Source organism: Pleurodeles waltl, chromosome 11 (assembly GCF_031143425.1).
Source record: "Pleurodeles waltl isolate 20211129_DDA chromosome 11, aPleWal1.hap1.20221129, whole genome shotgun sequence".
NCBI classification, from domain to species: domain Eukaryota; kingdom Metazoa; phylum Chordata; class Amphibia; order Caudata; family Salamandridae; genus Pleurodeles; species Pleurodeles waltl.
Genome location: NC_090450.1, coordinates 82,742,840 through 82,764,251, shown reverse-complemented (window position 1 = coordinate 82,764,251; position 21,412 = coordinate 82,742,840). Strand labels below are relative to the sequence as shown.

The following is a 21,412-nucleotide window of genomic DNA, read 5'->3' as shown; positions in this document are numbered from 1 at the left end:
AAGACCAACCTACAAGAGGGTATGAAGGACGTCGCAGATTGGATGAGGCTCAGCCGCCTAAAGCTGAACTCTGAAAAAACAGAAGTCCTCATCCTCGGCAACACCCCGTCCGCCTGGGACGACTCCTGGTGGCCCACGGCCCTCGGCACCGCACCGACCCCCGCAGACCACGCCCGCAACCTCAGCTTCATCTTGGACCCTCTTCTCACCATGACCAAGCAAGTCAACGCCGTGTCCTCCGCCTGCTTCCTCACTCTCCGCATGCTCCGTAAGATCTTCCGCTGGATCCCCGCCGACACCAGAAAAAACGTGACCCACGCCCTCGTCACGAGCCGCCTGGACTACGGCAACACCCTCTACGCCGGGACCACAGCCAAACTCCAAAACCGCCTGCAACGCATCCAAAACGCCTCGGCCCGCCTCATCCTCGACGTACCCCGCAACAGCCACATCTCCGCACACCTGAGACACCTGCATTGGCTCCCAGTCAGCAAAAGGATCACCTTCCGTCTTCTCACCCACGCACACAAAGCCCTCCACAACAAGGGACCGGAATACCTCAACAGACGCCTCAGCTTCTACGTCCCCACCCGCCCCCTCCGCTCCGCTGGCCTCGCACTTGCTGCCGTCCCTCGCACCCGCCGCTCCACGGCGGGTGGGAGATCTTTCTCCTTCCTGGCGGCCAAGACCTGGAACTCCCTCCCCACCAGCCTCAGGACCACCCAGGACCACTCCGCTTTCCGGAGACTCCTAAAGACTTGGCTGTTCGAGCAGCGATAACCCCCCCTTTCCCCCCTAGCGCCTTGAGACCCGCACGGGTGAGTAGAGCGCTTTATAAATGTTAATGATTTGATTTGATTTGATTTGACAAAGTCCGGGGAATTTGCCCTGAACGATGTGGGGGCACCTTGGCTAGTGCCAGGGTGCCCACTCACTAATTAACTTTGCACCCAACCTTCACCAGGTGAAGGTTAGACATATAGGTGACTTATAAGTTACTTAAATGCAGTGGTAAATGGCTGTGAAATAACGTGGACGTTATTTCACTCAGGCTGCACTGGCAGGCCTGTGTAAGAATTGTCAGAGCTCCCTATGGGTGGCAAAAGAAATGCTGCAGCCCATAGGGATCTCCTGTATCCCCAATACCCTGGGTACCTCAGTACCATATACTAGGGAATTATATGGGTGTACCAGTATGCCAATGTGAATTGGTAAATTTAGTCACTAGCCTGATAGTGACAAATTTGGAAAGCAGAGAGAGCATAACCACTGAGGTTCTGGTTAGCAGAGCCTCAGTGAGACAGTTAGGCACCACACAGGGAACACATATAGGCCACAAACGTATGAGCACTGGGGTCCTGGCTAGCAGGGTCCCAGTGACACATAACAAACATACTGACAACATAGGGTTTTCACTATGAGTACTGGGCCCTAGCTAGCAGGATCCAAGTGAGACAGTGAAAACACCCTGACATATACTCACAAACAGGCCAAAAGTGGGGGTAACAAGGCTAGAAAGAGGCTACTTTCTCACACACAGTAGATAGGCTTCCTTTGCTGTCTAAATCAATCCTAATAGTTGTAAAACCAAGAAGATAGGTGTCTAATCTCTTTCTTTCTGAAACGCTTCAAAAGACCTACCTAGCTAACTGTTAAAGTTGCAAACATTTCTTTGCCAGGGTTCAAACTACAGAACTTGATTATGTGGTCTATTGATCAGAGTAGTTATAGGTACGGATTCAGTGTGTTTTATATCAATCCTCACATATATCTCATCCATGCTTTGAATACCCACTTATTTTCTAGGTAAATGTATTTATGGACATATTAATTTACTCGCATTGACAATATGTTTGTAGTCAATATGATAGATATTACATATAAACAAGGTGGAACATTATCAGGGTGATTTGCTCTATGTGATGCCACAGTGGTGACTCTTTAATACTTCTTAATTATTTATTTTATTATTATAATATTTGCTCTATGTGATGCCACAGTGTTGACTCTTTAATACTTCTTAATTATTTTAATATTATAATATTTACATATATATATATATATATATATATATATATATATATATATATTACCAACAATCCTCCTGTTACATGCAGAAAGTTCCCGGACACCAAGTGGAGGTCCAAAAGACTTTATTCACCAATGCTTCCTCCCAGAACAACGCGTTTCAGCCGTAGCCTTGATCACGTAACAATTGAGAGTGTCTCACAAACCAACTATATACCACACCCAACATGCACATAAGGACAAAAATAAAAGAAGGACTATCAGATCACCCAGCTACCACATAGTGTGCAAATGTCAGCACCATCTTTGAATGTCTAGAATGGCCCATAAGCTGTACCAAAATTGATCTTACAATTACAAAATTATCCACATAATTTAATCTCTTTGTACAATAATTAAATTACTATATAATCCTCCAAATAGCCTACATGTTGCATATAAAATATAAAATATTAAATATTATTAGTAACCCAAATGGGCAAGACATTTTTTTGCATTAATTAAATATGCAATATTAAATATAAATATTAAATATTAAATATTAAGTATTATATATTATTAATATCCAAAATGGTCCTAAACAATATTTTAAAAAAAATAATGTTCACTGGCTAACATTCTTTTCCTAAAATATCTACATTAGTTTCTCTCATTGACCTTTGAATAATTATAATCATTTGACTAACCTTCATATTAAATATTAAATATTCAAATATTTTAAATGCTATAAATATCAAAGGATAATCCAAGACTGTAAAATATGATATATATCGGATAACCTTGTATTCCTAAACACATAAATGCACTTTAATATACGAGTATACCTTGACAGCCCTATATTGATATTCAACAATTCCTATGCATGTGTACAAATATGTGCCTCTTACTCCATGCCACATGTCAAAACACCACCCACAATGTCACATCTATAACAGAATTTTTTTTTATAAACAACCCACAAAAATAAATAAATGAAATGTGATTAAAATGACTGACAAAAAATATATATATATATACACATGTCCAGCAGCTTGAATTAACCTAAATGCACATTCATCTCCTCACTTTTAGGTCTAGACCGCCTGGACCGCTACTGAAATAGCAGCCTCGGATGTCTGGCAACGTTGGTGTTATATATATATATATATATATATATATATATATTGATAAGAATATAAAAAATAATAATAAAATAAATAATTGAGAAGTATTAAAAAAACAAAGGTTACAGGGACACTATAGTTAGGCTCACATTTCAATGTACAAAACAAGTGAAATTCAGCACTTACAGTTACTTCAGCTTACTATGACTTGCGCCCTTGTAATGCACTGCGTATGACCTCACATACTACATTACTCATGACATGGTCAGTGGCATCACTGATGACATCTCAAATGACATCACTGATGAGATCATCCACAGAACCATTCACACACCCAGTCATACCTCTGTACAAACTCTTGTACATCCACACACAGCTACTCACTCATTCACAGACCCTTAAAACTACTGGCACGCTCCCACTCACTCACTCACACAGGAACTAACACAACTACTTACCCATCTATACAGTACTAACTCAGCTATTCACAAACTCATACATCGGCTCACACAGCCACTCACAGATCCATACAGCCACTCATACACCCATGCAACCACTCACATACCCACTAACAGACCCACAGTTACTCACACCCCCACTCTCTCACACATACAATCACTCACACACTGCACACTCAGCCGTACAGTCACAGACACAGACACTCACTCAATAATACAGTCACTTACACAACCATTCACATAGCCTTACAACCACTCACACACCCACTCGCTTACCTGTACAGGCACTCACACACCCACTCACTCACCCATGCGGCCACTCACACATACCCAAAAAGAACAGATAATGGACGGAATGCAGAACAAAATAAACATTCACCCCGTCACAGATCTGGGTTTAATCCATCATTTTTTTTTGCTTGCCATGCCATTCCAGTTTGGACCCAGCCATATGCAAATCAGTCTTGACCCTGTTCCCAATGGTAACAATCCAGCCCGAACTGTCAGGCCAGGCTCTCCCTGGACTAGAAACAAGCATCCTGTGACTGGTTTTGGGGTATCACCCCCCTTCAGCCAGGCTAGCTTGACTCTGGTGGCATAGCAAGCACGGGACCCACGTCTGGGCATACCCTTCACACACTCACTCACTCACTGAAACAGCACTCACACATCCACTAACTCTTGCATACAGTCACCGACAGAGCCACTCACTTTTACACACAGTCACTGATACACCCACTGACTCTATCGTACATTCATTGACTCACCAATTCACTCACAATACAGTGACACCCATTCACTCACCCATACAAGCACTCACACACCCACTCACCCATACAGCCACTCACTAAACCAAATACAGCCACTCACAGTCACTTGCTCACCCATAGAGAAACTTACACATCCACTCACTCTCCCATACAGTAAATGACTCAACCACTTACACACCGATAGACCCACTCACACACCCACTCACCCATCGATACAACCATTTACACGCACTGGATGATGTCTCAGTGGTGTCATTTGAGATGTCATCATTGATGTTATCGGTGATGTCACTGACCATGTCATGAGTGATTTTATATGTGAGGTCATAAGCAGTGCAATACGGGGGAAGTGATGTTATATGTGAGGTCACAAGCAGTGCAATACGGGGAGCAAGTTATAGTAAGCTGAGCTGCTGAATTTCTCTAGTGTCCCAGTAACCTTTGTTTTTTTCAGTGAATTTCTGTTTTTTTTCAAATCTATTTCTTAACTATAACATCCCTGTAAACTTTGTTTTTTCAGTGATTTTCATTACTATACGTTAATCCAATCTCCACTGTGCATGGCCTTTGGTCATCCGCGGTGGCAGTTGGCTGAAGGGCCTGGCTACAGGGCAGTCCCGGTGACCAACCTCTAAAACCACCAGCATGTGGCCAGGTCCTGCTCCCAAACCCTATAACCACTTAACCCCATAACCCTATAACCACCTAACCCCATGCTGTGCATGGCCAAAGGCCATGAGCAGCAGAGGTTGGCCACTATCCCCGGTCTGCTACCCCCCCTCCCCAGGTCGACCTTGGCCCTGAGGATCCCATCCCCCAGGGCCCGGCCTAATTATTTTTTTGTGGGGAAGAGGGTTACGTGACCCTCCTACCCAGGCACATATCGATCTGGGTACCCAATACCCTGGGGCCCAGCCTAATTATTATTTTTTGGGTAAGAGAGTGTGTGTTGTCCCCCTCACCAGGGCCCAGCCTAGTTATTACATTTTCTTTGGGGATATGGGCTGCGTGGCCCCTCCCCAGGCTGAGATTGGCGCTGGAAAGCCTGTCCCCTGGGGCCTGGCCTAATTAGTAATTTTGTAGGGTAGAGGGCGGCTGTGAGGCCCCCCTCCCCAGGGCCAATTTTAGCCCTGGGACCCCATCCTTCAGGGCCTGTCCTAATTAGTATGTTTTTTTGGGGTGTTGGGAGACCGCGTGCCCCCCGCCCCAGGGCTTATCTCGGCCCGTGGCCCCATCCCCCGAGACCAGGCCTAACTATTAATTTTGTTTTGGGGAAGAGGGGCTGCATGGCCCCCCTCCCTAAGGCTGATGTTGGCCTCGGGGACCAGATCCACAGGGGACCAGCCTAATTGTTTATATTATTTTTGGTGAGGTGGGCCCTGTGTAATAAAAGGGGCGTTTAAGGCTATTTATTTTGCTTACTCTAACTTGTAGTTTAAAACTGCGTTCAAGCTGTAATGGCAGATCTGATAAATGTTTTAAGGGGCTACTTAAGTTGGTGGCAAATCCAGTACTGTAGGACCACTGTTAGCTTTTAATTTATAAGACCTGGGTATATCGTATATCACTTTACTAGGATCATATAAGTAAATTAATTATACCAATCATGTGTAAGCTAATTTGACCTGTTTTAGGGAGTGAGCACAATCACTTTAGCATTGATTAGCGGTGGTAAAGTGAAAAGAGCCCTAAGGGCCACAAAAATGAATTCAGAAAAAAATGAAGAATAAAGGCAAAAGGTTTGGGAGTGGGTTAGAGAAGGTCATGTCGAACGCCAAACCTAAAACTCCTTTTATATTACATAGATGTAACCCCTAGTAGGCCCTAAAAAGCCCATAGGGTAGGGTACATTGCATTGAAAAAGTTGGACTGCTATGTTTTATATGCCCTGATAGTGAAAAACGTTTACATTTGTTTTTCATTACTGTGAGACCTACTTTTTCTTGGGATAGCATTGGGTTACAATATTGCATGTTAATGGGCAATACATTTTTTTTAGGAACAGGTCGAAATGTCATGTTTGGTGTACGAAGAGTTGAAATGTAAAATCCTCTTTAATGGTAAACTCGGATTTTAAGTTACAATTCTGAAAATTACGCTTTGAAAAAATTGGCCTTTCCTTTACCTAACCATTTGATGCCTGCAGCATCTGTCTTGGGTCAGATGACTGTGATTAGTATGGCGGTTGGCATTTGTGTATTCTTCCCAGTGACACAAAGGAGGACTGTTGGTAGGATGAGCTATCATGCTAGGATGGAAGGAGCGAAGATGTGCTTCGTATTTTGTCATGCCAGATATCCTGAAGACAAGGCAGGGAGGAAGGAAATTCCAGAACTGTTTGTTAAGGGAAAACTGCAGAAGTAACTTCCACTTCAAATCGGACACCTGCTATAAAAAAAGGTCCCTCAGACCTGCTCTTCAGTACACACTTGGACATTTGGATACTACAGAAGGACTGCCCTCCTGCCAGAGGACTTCTCTGCTGCTTGGGACCTACCCTACTCTCTGAGAAGGAAGATTGGACCTGCTATCTTCATCCCCTACAGAGTGACTCCAGGGTACAAGCTGCTGACCTTCTGTTCTCAACTATAGGAACACCCCAAGGCCCCAAGGCTAAAGGAACACACAAAGCTCCAGAGGCTTCCCTGCAACTGCACAGCAGATCTGTTGTACCAGACCTGCAACAGTTATGATCATCAGCAATGCTGTCCCTGCTCCTCAAAGTCACCTCCACTACCAACTAGATCCTACGCATCGTACTTTGAGAAGGTAACTTATTCAGTGGGACTAACCCGGTCCCTGTATCCAGCCCGTGCTCCATCGCAGTTGGCTTGAACTTGTGTCTTTCTCCCATCTAGCACTATCAGATAACTGTGAGTAGCGCTGTGTTATCTAAATCTTTGAAATCGCATATCTCTAGTTCTACAGGCTGGCCTTTTGTCATTTTGGTAGAAAGAGCTATTGCACTTTCACTGATTCAGTGATGATGGGGAGATCTCAGACCACTGAGCACTGATTCTTATGGGAGAGGTACCGTTGGAAAATGGAAGAATCTCCCCTTTCCAATGATACCTCTGCCCAGTAGACGCCTACTTGGGGATCACTACAGGAGAGTGATTCCCAAGCAGGGATGGACCCACTAAACACCAGGGATGAGGGAAGCAGCCCCTTAGGCAAGGGTATGTGCTCCCCAGCATATTTGCATATAACAGTCTTACTGCCCATTGTATCTGATCTGCCCCTAGCGGGGGAGCAGAAAGCCCACTAGACACCAGGGATATTTTTGTATATATAAAAATATAGGAGTGGGGCTGTCCCCAGGACATGGCCTTTTCCCTTCCCCAATGAAAATGCAAAAGTCTTTCTACCCCCCTGGGGGGTACATGGGGGCAATTAACATGATCTGCCACCCATGGGGCAGGGAGCCCACTAGACACCAGGGAACTTTTAAATATGTATAAAAATATAGGAGACGGGCTGCCTACCAGGATATGGACATGACCCCACCTAAAAAATACATATAACAGTCGTTCTGCCCCCAGACACCTATCACTCAATCAAGCAGTCTTTTTAAAGGGCAACCCAGTTACTCCTAGGGTTATCTGGATACTGTGGTTGCTGTGTCTGCGTCGAAAAGCCAGGTCTTGAGTTGCTTTCTGAAGTCTGCCAGGGAGGGTGCCGTTTGTAAGTGGAGGTCATTCCAGTCCTTGACGGTGATGTAGGAGAATGCGCGGCCCCCGCTACGGGTGAGATGGATGTGGAAGACGTGTGCAAGGGTGAATGAATTGGAGTGCAGGTGTCTCGAGAGAAGATAGAAGTTCAGCGGTGGTTGATGTAGGAAAATCCTTGTTTATGGATGGCTTTGTAGGGGTGTGTGAGTGTCTTGAACTGGCCTCTTTTCGGGACAGGGAGCCAGTGGAGTTTCCTGAGGTGAGGAGTGATGTGGGTTCGCTTGGGAAGATCCAGGATGGGTCTGGCTGCCGTGTTCTGTACAGTCTGGAGACTTCTGAGGAGCTGGGAGGACATAGCAGTGTAGAGTGCTTTGCCATAGTCGAGGTGGCTGGTGACAAGAGCTTGTGCGACAATCTTTCTGGTGTTTCGAGGGATCAATCTGAATATCTTGTGGAGCATGCAGAGGTTGTAAAAACAAGAGGAGGCGACTGCGTTGCCTTGTTGTTTCATGGTCAGTTGGCTGTCCAGGATTATGCCGGGGTTGCAAGCATTGTCAGTCGGTGTGGGAGTGGATCTGAGTTCTTCCAGTTTGGTCAGCTGTGGTCCCAAGTGGAGATATTCATCCAAAGAACAGTACCTCGGTTTTGTCGGAGACCAACTTGAGGCAGCTGTCTCTCTTCCAGTTGGCTATGTCGTCATGGCATTACGGAAGTTGGTTTTGGAGTTAGAGGGGTCTTTGGTGAGTGAGAGGACAAGCTGTGTGCTGTTGGCGTAGGAGATGATGTTGAGTCTGTAGGATCTGACGCTGTCCGCGAGGCAGATCATGTAGATGTTGAACAGAATGGGGTTGAGTGATGCTCCTTGGGGCACGCCGCATATGATGTTCTTGGGAGCAGAGGTAAAGGGAGGTAGATGGATGCTCTAAGTGCGTCCTGAGAATAATGAGACAATCCACTTGAGGGCGTGTTGTTGGATGCAGATATTGTGGAGTCTGTCAATGAGGATATGTTGGGTAATGGTGTTGAAGGCTGCAGACAGGTTGAGGAGAAATAAGCGCTGGTTGAGGCAGGGTCTGAGTTCATCTGCTGCAGCGATGAGTGCAGTCTCCGTGCTATGGTTGGCCCAGAAGCCTGATTATAATGCATCAAGTAGGTGGTTTTGTTTTAGGTGGTCAGTGAGCTGTCGGTTGATGGCCTTCTCTAGTACTTTGTCTGAGTATGCGGGCAGGGAGATCAGCTGGTAGTTCTTGAGGTTGCTGGGGTCAGCTAAGAGCTTCTTTAAGAGGGATCTGATGTCTGCATGCTTCCATCCATCTGGGAAGGATGCTGTGAAAATGGAATAGTTGAGGAGGTTGGTGAGTTCAGTGCTGATTATGTTGGATCCGATGTTGAAGAGATGGTGGGGGCAGGGGCCAGTGGGTGCCCTGGAGTGGATGGAGGACATGATGGTGGCGGTGGTCTGGACATCCAGTGGGGACCAGGTGTTTATGGCTGGGCGGGGTTTGCTGGTTGCATGAGGTTGTCGAGGCTGAACGAGGTGGGTTTAGGGATGAAGTTGTTGTAGATTGTGGCAATCATGCTGTGGAAGTAGTCGGATAACGAGCCGCAGAGTTGTTGGGAGGAGTGTATTGTGTTTTCTGTGGCAGTCGTTTGGAGAATTCCATGATGATTTTGAAGAGTTTCTTGGTGTGGTTGGCTGCAGTGTTGATGTGATCTATAATGGCTGCTCTTTAAGCCTCCTTGTTTTAGCCTCTTTTGTGACGTTGGTAGTCAATGTGAGCTGTTTTGTGTGCAGCTCTGTCGGAGGGGTCCTTGGAGATGTGCCATCGCTTATCGAGTAGAAGACAGTTGCACTTGGTAGTTCTGAGCTCTGGGGTTTACCAGCTGGCTTGTCTTGGCATTCTGTTGGCTTTTGCCGGTTTCAGAGGGGTGACTTTATTGGCATATTTGCTGATCCAGGGGGAGAAGTTGTGGATGACATGGTCGAAGTTGGCTGACTTGTCGGGTGGTGTGGTGCTGAGAACTTGCGTACATTGGTTCTCAAGTTGCGGTGTGGGTCGCTTTTGTGCTTGGTGATGGTGTGCTGGGTCTTGGAGATGGTAAAATGGCTAATTGTGTGGATGTTCCAGGAGAGTTCTGTGGTGTTGGTGAATTTGATTCTGTCGCTGGATGAGAAGATCTTGTTGAGGGTGTGTCCGTCTCTGTGAATGGGTTTAGAGACCAGTTGGGTGAGTCTGATGTTGTTGCGGTTCTCCAGTAGGGATGTAGAGTTGGCGTCATTGGGGCCCTTGATGTGGAAGTTGAGGTTGCAGCGTAGCATGCAGTAGAGGGAGTCGATGGCGAGGGGGACAATGATGTTGAAGTCAGAGAATGCTGGCCGGGGTCATGGTGGTCTATATGCGAGGGTACCTCTTATGGTTGTCTTGGCATCAATGTGTAGTAGGAAGTTAAGATGCTCCATGACTGGTGTTGGGTCGTCATTCGTGGCAGAGCATTGGATAGTATCCTTGAATATTATGGTGATTCCTCTGTAATGCTTGTTGGGACCGTCCCAGTGTAGCATCTTGTATCCATCAGGGGTGGTGGTGGTGATGATGTCTGCATTGGAGGCAGGGTTGAACCATGTTTCGGTGTTGAAGGCGACGTCTGGGGTGAGGGTGGTGCCCCAGATTTCCATGGCGTTTTTGCTGAGGGAGCAGGCTTTGAGCAGGATGCAATTTAGCGGTTCTGGGTTGATGGTGGTGTTCTGGGAAGCAGTGGTGTTGGGTCCTTTGTGGGTAGGTGGTCCTGGAAGGCAGGAGAAGCAGCAGTGGTGGCAGGGAATAGTCCTTCTGCAGAATGGGGGGCGAAATGCAGCAGCAGGAGTCTTGGCCTCCGGTGTTGAGGACCAGGAGCTCATCAGCAGAGTATCAGTGGATGGTGGGAGGCCCAGGGGTCCTGGCGCTGGCCACGGTCCAGGCTCAGGCAGGAGCAGACGGGCTTGCCTTCGGTGCACCAGTGGTTTAGCTGTGCTGCAGCCTTCATTTAATAGTCCTCAGGGATGGGGGAGGGGGACCCAAGGAGGTGGGAGCTGGGCAGTGAGGGAAAAGAGCAGGGCTGGAAAAAGGGAAGAGTGGGTGGTGGGAAAAGGTGGGCGCTCGGAGAACAGCGAGTGGCAAGAAGCCTGAGGAAGGTCTACTGGTGGCAGGCACAGAGACTAGCTACCAGGATCTGCTGGTTGTCAGTCTTCTGGCTGCTGGCCCTCTCCTAGGGTAGAAGCAGCTTGAGGGCAATGGAAGCCTGTTCCAGGTCCTACACAGGGGTATATTTTTTAAAAATAAACATAGGGGTGGAGTCTGACCACCATGGGCGTGGCCATACCCCACCCCAGAAATGGCACACACAGTCTTTCTGCATTGCTGGGTGGCAGATAGGAACTATTACCCCCAATCTGTCCCCATGGGCTACAGAAAGTCCACTATACACCAAGGGAAAAAGATACAGGGGTGGGGCTACCCACCATAGACATGGCACTGCCCGGCACTCCATAAAAAGGCTCAACAGTCTTTCTGACCCCCCAGAGGAGGATGTGGGCAATTACCCCTAATTTGCTTCCCCTGGGGGGCAGGAATCCAAACTAGACACAAGGTACTGCAATTTTGCTTTAAGGGGTCGCCTTGGGCATAGGACTGTGTTATCACCACCCAAGGCCTCTAATTTGCCCCAGAGGGGCAGAAAGCTCATTAGACACAGGGAAAGTGTTGTTGGTAAAAATAGAAGTGGATGCTGTTCAACATAAGCATGGCCGAGCCCCCACTCCCACTAAATGGGGCCTCATTATTTCTTCCATGTGGGGGTCCAGTGGGGAAATTACCCCTGATCTGCCCCACTGCGGGGAGGGGGGAAAGGCAGAAATCCCACTAAATACCACGGATTAAAAAAAAAAAGATATATAGGGGTGAGTCTGTCCACCATTTTATGGCTATGCCCCAACCCAAAAACAATGCAGGCAGCCTTTCTGCGCACTGGGGTGGATAGGGGCAATTACCCCAATCTGAACCTGGAGGGCATAAAGCCCACTAGACACTAGGGACTAGATTCTCCTAATATTTTTTGGAAGAGAGGCTCTCCCTTGGCCTGGGCCCATGCTCCTCCCTACCATGGGCCCAATAAATCTGCCATCACTCCTGGCAGGGGGATAGGGTATTCATCCTACCAGACCCAAACACTTCTGAAAACTAGACATCCACAGGAGTCCAGGGTGCTGTGTTTTGCATGCGTTCCACTTAATTTTCCTGCCCACAATGCCCTGCAAACCTCAAACGTTGACTAAAACCACATATTTTCTGTGAGAAAAACGTCTGAAATCTGTGGGGAGCTACACATGTCTAACTACACAACATTTCCTCAAGTCTCCCAATACAAATGGTACCTCACTTGTGTGGGTGGGCCAAGACACCTTGACACAAAAGGCCTTAAAATGCTACGTGAGGAGATCTGCAATAGGGGTAGCTGTGGGATTTTCAGCTATGCTCGGCCCCCACTATGGAAACCTACCAACCACAGACATTTTTGAAAAGTAGACCACCAGGGGATTCCAGAGTGGGTGCCTTGTGTGAATCCCCTGAAGGTTTCTTATCCACAATACCCTGCAAACCTGAAACTTTGCCTGAAATCATGCAGTGTCTCTACATTTCAGTGATGGAAAGTTCTGGACACTGCAGGATTCCACAAGAATCCTTCCACCCAGCATTACCCCACATGTGCTGATGTGAGGAAAATATTTTTGTTAGTCAAAGTTTGCGGTTTGCAATGGATTCTGGGTAAACAAGAAAACATGGTGTCTAGTTTACAAAAAAGTACAGGTTTACCAAGTTGCCATAGGTGTCAGCTGAGCTGGTGCCCCAAATCCACAGCTACCCACTTTGCAACAAAAAAAAAGCGTTCACTTATGAGTGGGAAAAATGTGATGTTCCCATGTTGTTTTTTGGGCTGTTTCCTGTCACGGGCACTAAGCCTACCCACACAAGTGAGGTACCATTTGTATCAGGAGACTTGGGGAAATGCTGGGTGAAAGGACATTTGTGGCTCCCCACAGATCCCAGAACCTTCCATCACAGAAATGTGAAGAACATGTGTTTTGTTTGTAAAAATTTGAGGTTTGCAATGAATTCTGGTGAGCACCCAGCCTAGATACCCCCAGGTGTTTGAGAGTGTACAGGTTTGCTAGGTTTCTCTAGGTATCGGCTGAGCTAGGGCCCAAAATCCACCCTTACCCACTTTGCAGAAAGGGTCAACTTTGAGAGGAAAAATGTGATCTATCAATGTTGATTTGAGGCACTATGCCTACCCAAACAAGAGAGGTAGCATTTTTATTGGGCGACATGGGGAATTGCTGGGTGAAGGAAGTTTGGGCCAGATGTATCAAAATCACATTTTGCATTCCATAAATAGTGAATTTAAAGAAATTGCTATTTAGGGAATGCAAAATGTTGTGGAACAAAATAGCGATTCCCATAGAATCACTAATAGGGATCGCGACTTCATTTGTTCCTATGGGAAGGCCCATAGGTGCCAATGGTTTTGCATTTCCCGATTTCCTACAAAACGAAGGGTGCTGAGCGCCTAAGACCCCCTTTGATGCACCCCCAAAACAATTGTGCACATGTTAAGCACACACATGCCCTAGGGGTACATGTGTGCTACGGTGCAAACTTACAAAATATAATATTCATTTTTTGATGCACAAATGGTGCAAACTTACAAAATATAACATTTTGTACGTTTGCACCGTTCTTGCTTCAAAAAATGAAGTAAAGGCAGCACTAACTTTTCATAAATCAGTCCCATAATGTTTTAAAAACAAATATCACAAATTCACAGAGGATCTGTGAATCTACAGGAAAAACACTATTGGACCAGAGTCTGGGGAGTGGGAGGGTGCTACATATTTTGAATTGGGGTGGATGTGGCTCCTCTTCCCAAACCTTTTCTAGGCCCTGGGGACCACATCCTCCAGGGTTAATTGATTTATAAAGAAAACAAAGCCTACACCTCCCTGCCCAGAACCAAGTTAAGTGAAGGGTGGTGTGCAGCCCCCACCCATGTCTCATTGAGGCCCCATGCACCCAAATCCTGGGGATGTGTAAACATTTTAGCAGAGGGGCACACAGCCTCTTCCCCATGCCTCATTAAAGCCCTGAGGACCCCATTCCCATGAGATATATATCAAATTTAGGATGAGAGCATCTGGCCCCCTTCCTCAAGCCATAGAATGGCCTTGGAAACATCATCTCCCTGGGGCCGGCTCATTGATGCTGTCACAGGGACCCAATTCCCTGAGACACCGTTGTTTCCTTGCCCGTTAGAGCACGGGCAAGGAAAAACATTTGTGCTCGCCGGGTGGGAGCACAAATATTTTTCCTTGCCTGAACCCTCACGGGCAGAGGAAATTGCTCCCACCTGTGGAAGTAGAAAGAAAAGCAGCCCAGCCGGTTGGGAGCATTGCTGGCTCCACCTTCAACAGGGATGAGTGCTAGCAGGGGAGCAGGTGGGGCTGGGGGGCCCATGAGCTTCCCCCACAGCCTCCAAAATTGGAAATGTTGTGGGTCGCCCTGGGTGGGCACGGGGGAATGCCACTGTAAAAAAATAATGTATGCCTTTTGTGCAGCCCCATAGAATGGGGCTTCTTGAAGGGAGCTGGTGGGGCCGTGGGGGCACTGGGGCTCCCGCTGTGGCCCCTAACTTAAAAAATGTTGTGGGGTGCCCCTGGTGTGTACCTGAGTGCCTTGGTGAACTTAAGAAATGTAGTGTTGCCATCTCCTGCACAAGCCTATGGAGTGGGGCCGCTAGCAGGGAGTGGGCAGGGTGCAGGGCCCTGGGGCTCTTCCTCCCAGCCTGCAAAAAAAAAGAATAAAGCTGTGGGTGTCCCAGGTGGGAGCAGAACACTAACAAAAAAATAAAAACATGTTAAAAAAAGAGGAGAACAATAAATGAGTGGCCAGAGACGCTCATTTGTTATACTCTGCTTTGAACAAGAGCACCCTATAATGCCCTTCGTGGGCTAATTTACATATGTCCCTAATATGGGCAGAGGCACCACCAGCATGTCTTTAACTGTTATGGGTGGGCTGCTGAGAGTTCTGCAACTTCCCACAACTTCTTAAAAAATTAACCCTATGATTCCTGGGGTCTATAGATTATGACCCCTGGAAATGTAATTCCCAGAGCCGGAGCTTTTTCTATTCTACATGTGAATGCAGGGACCCATTCTGGTTGGCTTTATGGCTGTACTTTGAGGTCTGAGGAGTTTTGAAAAGTGACTGATATATTCTATTTTTTTTAATTACATTATTGAAATGCTTCTTGACAAAACTCATATGCTTGCCTTTTATATAATGAATGTAATTTTCATTAAATAAGACTCTAGAAATTCACTGAAAAAACAAAGGTTAAAGTGACATCAAAGTTAGATGAAAATGTCAGTTACAAACTACCATTTTAAACTAAACAGCAATGAAATTCACCATTTATAAATGTCTCAAAGAACTATACCTGGTGCCCTAAAGTAAATATAACTCATGCCCTTACCACACATTTCTCATAGCTCACATAATGTATCCCACATGACATGTTCATTAATAACATCTGCAACATCAAAAATTACATCAGTGATAAAAACACTTTGCATGGCTCTAGACAGAATCAATCCCAAAGAATGTCCCTTCAAGTGGGGGTTTACCTTGTCTTTGTAACAGGTCAAGAACTTTTAGGACCATAAGACACTCCTAAGCCTTGTTGTTGGGAAAATTATCTATGTGCATCAGTGGTATCTTTAACCAAGGGAATATTATGACCCTTTGCTCTGCTTGAGTATCCTTACATATATATTTTACATTGTTTTCCATCAGTATCATTGCAAGATAAATGCCATATGCCAATGTTGTTTCATACCTTATTTAGCGATGGATAGTTCTCTGCTGGACCAGCTGTTAAATGTTTTAATTTTATGTTCAGTTCTGAATTTTCATCAGGTGTCAAAATTATAACGTGATAAAGGTTCTTCAGCCTGTACCCAGTACTATTTGTGGGGTTCAAGTTCAAGTGTGAAGAGTTATAGGTAATCTGGGAGTCATTCATGTTTATTTTGTTGTCTGCCCAAAAAGAATAAACCTTCAGATGGTTAAGAAACCATAGAAGATAGATGGTAAAGACTAAGATGTATTAAATAGTCAACCTATGTCTGAAGTTCTCTTTCAAGAGTGCTACTTTGAGTGCTACTTTGACTTTAAAATTAACTGTAGCGAATAGGTATAATGTGATCTGCCTAGGGCGCAGGACAGTTCACCAATTGGTTGAAACTCATTCGCAAATTCTCTAAGAAGTATCAGGAAAATGTGTCACCAGATGGCATCTTCAGCATCATTATCAACATTGACTAAAGTGCTAAAAACAGTCCAAAAGGGTAAAGTGCTCAGCATATGACTTCACAGCCAAAGATAGATCCAAACAGGAAAGATTCTATTAATCCTTCTATATGTCAAAAGTCTGGCAGTATGTTTTGAGAGGACTGCACAATTTACTCATGACACAAAAAGATTTCTTATCAGTACATGCTGTATTGCACTTAAGGAAAATTTGCACAACATATACCAAAAGATTGTGTATTCCAAATAGGCAGTGGTGTAAAGAAACTTGAGGGGGCCCACCTGCAACTTACCTGGAGGTGGCTCCCTTCCCTCTGGACCTGGTCAGGGGCCTGCCTCTTTGCACAGTGTATTGTGTTGAGGGCGTCCCCTGGAGCTCAGGGGCCCCCCGCATCTCAGGGGCTGCGTGGTCCTTTTTTACACCACTGCAAATAGAACTGTAGCTGTTCAACCAATTTTTCAAGTAATTATAGTCTGGTCCTAACATTGCTTTATGAACAATTATCACATTTGTAATCCTAATATGTAGCTTTACTTCAAAGCAGAGCATTCTACAAAGAACTGGAATGCAATCTATTGGTGTGGCCATCAATATGTTAAAATATAATAATAGTTATTTTTGTGGGATGCCGTACAGATGGTGTGCAAGAATAAGCATCTCATCCATAAATGAGCTGTCACATCCCAGTGTAGAGTAGAAAATTGTTAGGATGAAGAAAATGTTATTACCTAGAATAGAGTCTGCCTGTGAACCATTGTCAGAACCAAATTGGGGTGGTACAACAGGGCAAGCACTGATTACTGGGTCTCAAATGTCAAGAATTGGACCTTTTGCCACATATGTTTGTTTTATAACAGCACCAAGTACACCTCTACACATTTGACTCTCAGGGTAGAGAGAGCAATTGATCCAAGGTGTCTCAGGACTGGAAAATTATGGGTTAGAGACTCAGAACACCAGCAATTAAACAACAAGCACAATAAGTGAATGTCAAGTCAGTGCCATTCATTGAAGAAAAAGAAGTACTTTAGTACACCAAAATTTAATGGAATACATAGAGAAGAAATTGTACAACTTGGATGCACACTAAAAGCTTTATTGGTTAATGGGTTAATTTAACAGGGCAACAGAAAGCCTTCTATTAATCCACAGGTGCAGGCTCACTATTGAGAAGTCGAGTAGCTTTCCTGTGTTGACTGACCCATAACTCAGCCTGTAATGTTGGACTAGACATTTCTTGAGTTTGGGCTGCAGTTATCTTTCTAAGACCCATCAAAATCAGTTTATACCATAAAGAGTCATTGTTTCTCATTCATTGATGTTTCTCTCACTCAGAACATTCAAATACAGGTGTGAGCAGTCATCCCCTGGCCACTGTTTGTTTCAGCGGACCTCTCTGCTTCTTGCCTTTTTGGGACTGGGAAGACCACAGTAGCTTGTTGAAGATAGTTCTGAACAAACGGATTCATCATTCTTGTCTGTGGCACTGGAGTGAGCTGTTTGAGTTCAGCGAAGGCAGAGTCAGCACAGGTTCTCTGTGTTCCTCTATGGCAGGAACTGTCTGGTTGATCGTTATTTATGAAGTTGGTCTTGGTCGGGTTTTGGTCAGGCAGAATAGCCATGAAACTCTCATGTCACATTGGTCAACTCCTGACACATCCCATGGGATGTGGGTCCACTGTCTATTGCTCATGAACTGGCTAGGGATGGTCCCTTTTTGCTAACTTCTACAGTTCAAACACTGTTTTGTGTAAGGCAGACAAATAGATGGAGATATCAATGCACACTCTAGGCACTACATGCATACAGAACTTTACATGAGTGGGTCAATAAGTATGATTCTAATCCTTATTGCAGCAAATGTAACCTTTGTAACTTCTAGATGGGTGTTAGTTACTGAATTCATGGCGTGTACATGGACCGCGAAAAAAGACATATGGTTAACCAAATAAAGATGCAGGTTTCAAAGACCATGTTCTGAATGCTACCTTACTCCGTTACCCATTGACTATTCCAGTCATAGGATAAGTATTTCTTCAACAGGTCAAAAACATTTGTTCTAAGTGTATCTGTTCTAAATTTGGGTTACTTAATAAAGGCGTTTAAAATATGAATTTCAGCATGAAAGAAAATCTAGTGGCATGTCTAAACCACAGGCAAGACACACAGAAAATAAATAAAATTCAGAGCAGTTCGACTTAATGTTTTTGAAAACAGAATTCATATGGAAATCCATTAAGCTATTTGGTAGTTAATGCACTACTTAAAAAATATTTTAGGTGAGGAATGAAGGCTTGCCTCTATGAAATAGTAAAGGGTGGGCAGGTCACCACTTCCTTCTTTTGCTATAGTCCATTCAATTGTTTGATGGGCTTTAATTATTTGGTTGATTACCTTTTTGACCAAGCAGCATGTTAGAACAAGTGTTGTGGCATTTCAGTATGAAACCAAATAATATTCATAGAATTCATTTCTATCAAAAAGCCGGAAAAGCACATTGAAAAAGTTTTCATCTCACACACAGAATGGTATCTATCCCTTAAAACCAACATTTAAACTGGAAAAAAAACGCTTGACCTTTTAAAAGTGAAAGACAGGCATACTTGTCATTTGGGTAAAGTGCTTGCATTTTTCATTTAGTTTGTGCAGTGTTCATAGGTAGGGGTATAGCTTGGTCAGTAAGTCTGGGAGGTGGGTGTGAGCTTCAAGTTTTCAACAATCATACTGGCATATAATGTTTAATACATTACAGAACAAGCAGGGTGCATGATTGGGGCCTGAGAGGCAGTGGAAAGGGTGAGGAATTGATAGGGGTACTGCATGAGAGAAAACAAAATAGTGTGTAAAATAAACACAATTTTTTAGCACTTTCAAAACAGAAGGCGAGAGAAGATATGTATTGTTTTGTCTATGCGTATGTAAAAATTGCTGGTGAAATCCAACAGACAGCTCACCATACCCGATTGAAAGTCCCTTCACTCAACTATTTGTCAGAAAATACATTTAGATGGGGTGGTGTAACACAACAACCCCCCGCGTCTGTCCATAAGCCTGGAGCTTGGATTTTATAGAAGAGTGAAACAAAGTGAAAAGTAATGCTGACAGACATATGGGTATAATTATACTAAAACTGGAGTTATCACTATATAAAAAAAACTCTAATTTTTCCATTTGTTGTGTTTCTTACTGTTACAGAAACTTGGTCTTCCACGTTTTAGACAACATGAGCATCACGGTAAAGATCATGGGAATGTTCAAATATTTCATAGACACCGATATGATTCTAGTGGAAAAATTGTCAATCTCCCAGAAGGCAGCAAAGAATACCCAAAGGAAAAGCATGAGGAAAACCATGAACACCAATCTCCCGCTGGTGAAGCTCAGAGTCACCCTGCCAAAACACCTGATGAAGGCTCATCGGCAGAACAGACAGGACAAAAGCTGATTGCTGCACCTCCCAGAGGACCTGTTGGGTCAGTGGAGTACTACCATATGAAGAATGACACTGATGTTTTTCCTTCTCCAAGCAAACCTGGCCCCTCACACCCCATAGTTATCCCTGGATCTCCTCCAGTTCAAAGGCCTGTTAAGCTGGTACAACATCCTGCTGTACCAGGTTTTATTACTCCATTTGACAATCCAGATCCACAGCCATTTCCCGATTACCCTTCAGATTCAGCAGGGTGCCCCTCAGATCCCGACCACACTTTGCACCACCTTTCATTCTTATTCAACGAAACCTTAAATGAATATTGATGTAATAAATGCAATTACGTTAATGTTTATTCCCTGTTAATGAAAACTCTTTCTTATTAGCATAATTTGATCACAGCACCTTGCTATTTTTATCAGTACTGGATGGTCAAAAGCAAAAAATAAAAAATCACCTTTCATTGGTTCAATTTTTTGTTGTGATTATATTCCTCTGTCTTGCCCTTTCAGCTGTGCTTTCACTTCTGTTTGATATGTATATGTGATGCAGAGCAGAAATGCTATGTTTGTGATTCAGCCATTAACATTATTAAAATTGGCACTGATGTAATGCGCAAAAGGAAAAAAAATTGGTGCACAAAGACAGACACGCTCACCAAAGTCCAAGGTTTTCACTTTATAAATTTCAGAAGGGCAAGTGGCAGAGTTGATTATTCTGGGATTTTAACATGTCATCTACAGACAACCCAGCTAACATACTATTTAAAAAGGACCACAATATCTATTTTTAAGGGTAAAATTAACACAAGTGAAGTCTGCAATAAATTTGTAGGTGCTCTAATTAGCTAATTAGAAGGGGCGATGCACAAGATAGGGACTGTCTGATTCTTGGAAAGAACTTGTGAGCAAACATAACACTTATCCAAAGGCTTAGGAACATAAACCAGTGCAAGACAGAATTTCCTGTTAAAACTTAATGGTTTTACTAAAACATATAATCCCTCATTTTGACCAGTGCTGGCGGTCTTCCGCCCATCGTATCAAAAGTATTACTGGATTTCTGCCACATTTTGGGTGGAAATCCAGCAGAAGTCGAGTTGGTGGGCAGAGGCGCATGGGTGGGTCCACCACCGGCCCGCCCTGCCAGAAGAACTCCACCAGCCGTATTACGAGCTGTAATAGGGCCTGGTGGTGTCCTGATGGCGGGGCGCTGCCGGTGGTGGAAGTGCCTGTTCCCTGCCAGAAAACCTCCTTGCCGGACAGGGTAAGTCAGGCGTCCGATGGAGGGGGGTGTTGTGTGTGTTTGTGTGTGTGTATGTGTGTATGAGTGGATGTTTGTGTGTGTTTGTGTGTGCGTTTGTGTATGCGATTATAAATGCTGAAGTGAATGTGTGTATGGATGCATGTGTGTGAATGGGTGTATATCAGTGTTGGTGAATGAATGTATGTGGGGTGCGTGTGGGTGTCTGTGTACGTGTGCATGTATGCAGGGAGGGAGTGTGGAGGGTGTGGGGGGTTAGGGGTAAGAGGGTGCTGTAGCTTTA

The 21,412-nt window shown here is 44.8% G+C and overlaps 1 protein-coding gene across 1 annotated transcript in view; it reads left to right on the top strand.

The window, feature by feature from the left end:
- Positions 1-20,333, top strand: part of LOC138266565 (fetuin-B-like) — a 106,440-nt gene extending 86,107 nt beyond the window's left edge. Inside the window, exon 7 of the mRNA XM_069215410.1 lies at positions 19,632-20,333. Within this exon, the coding sequence (XP_069071511.1) occupies positions 19,632-20,192 (561 nt within the window). The 3' untranslated portion in view covers positions 20,193-20,333. The remainder of the gene's footprint in view (positions 1-19,631) is intronic.
- Positions 20,334-21,412: the final 1,079 nt, after the last annotated feature.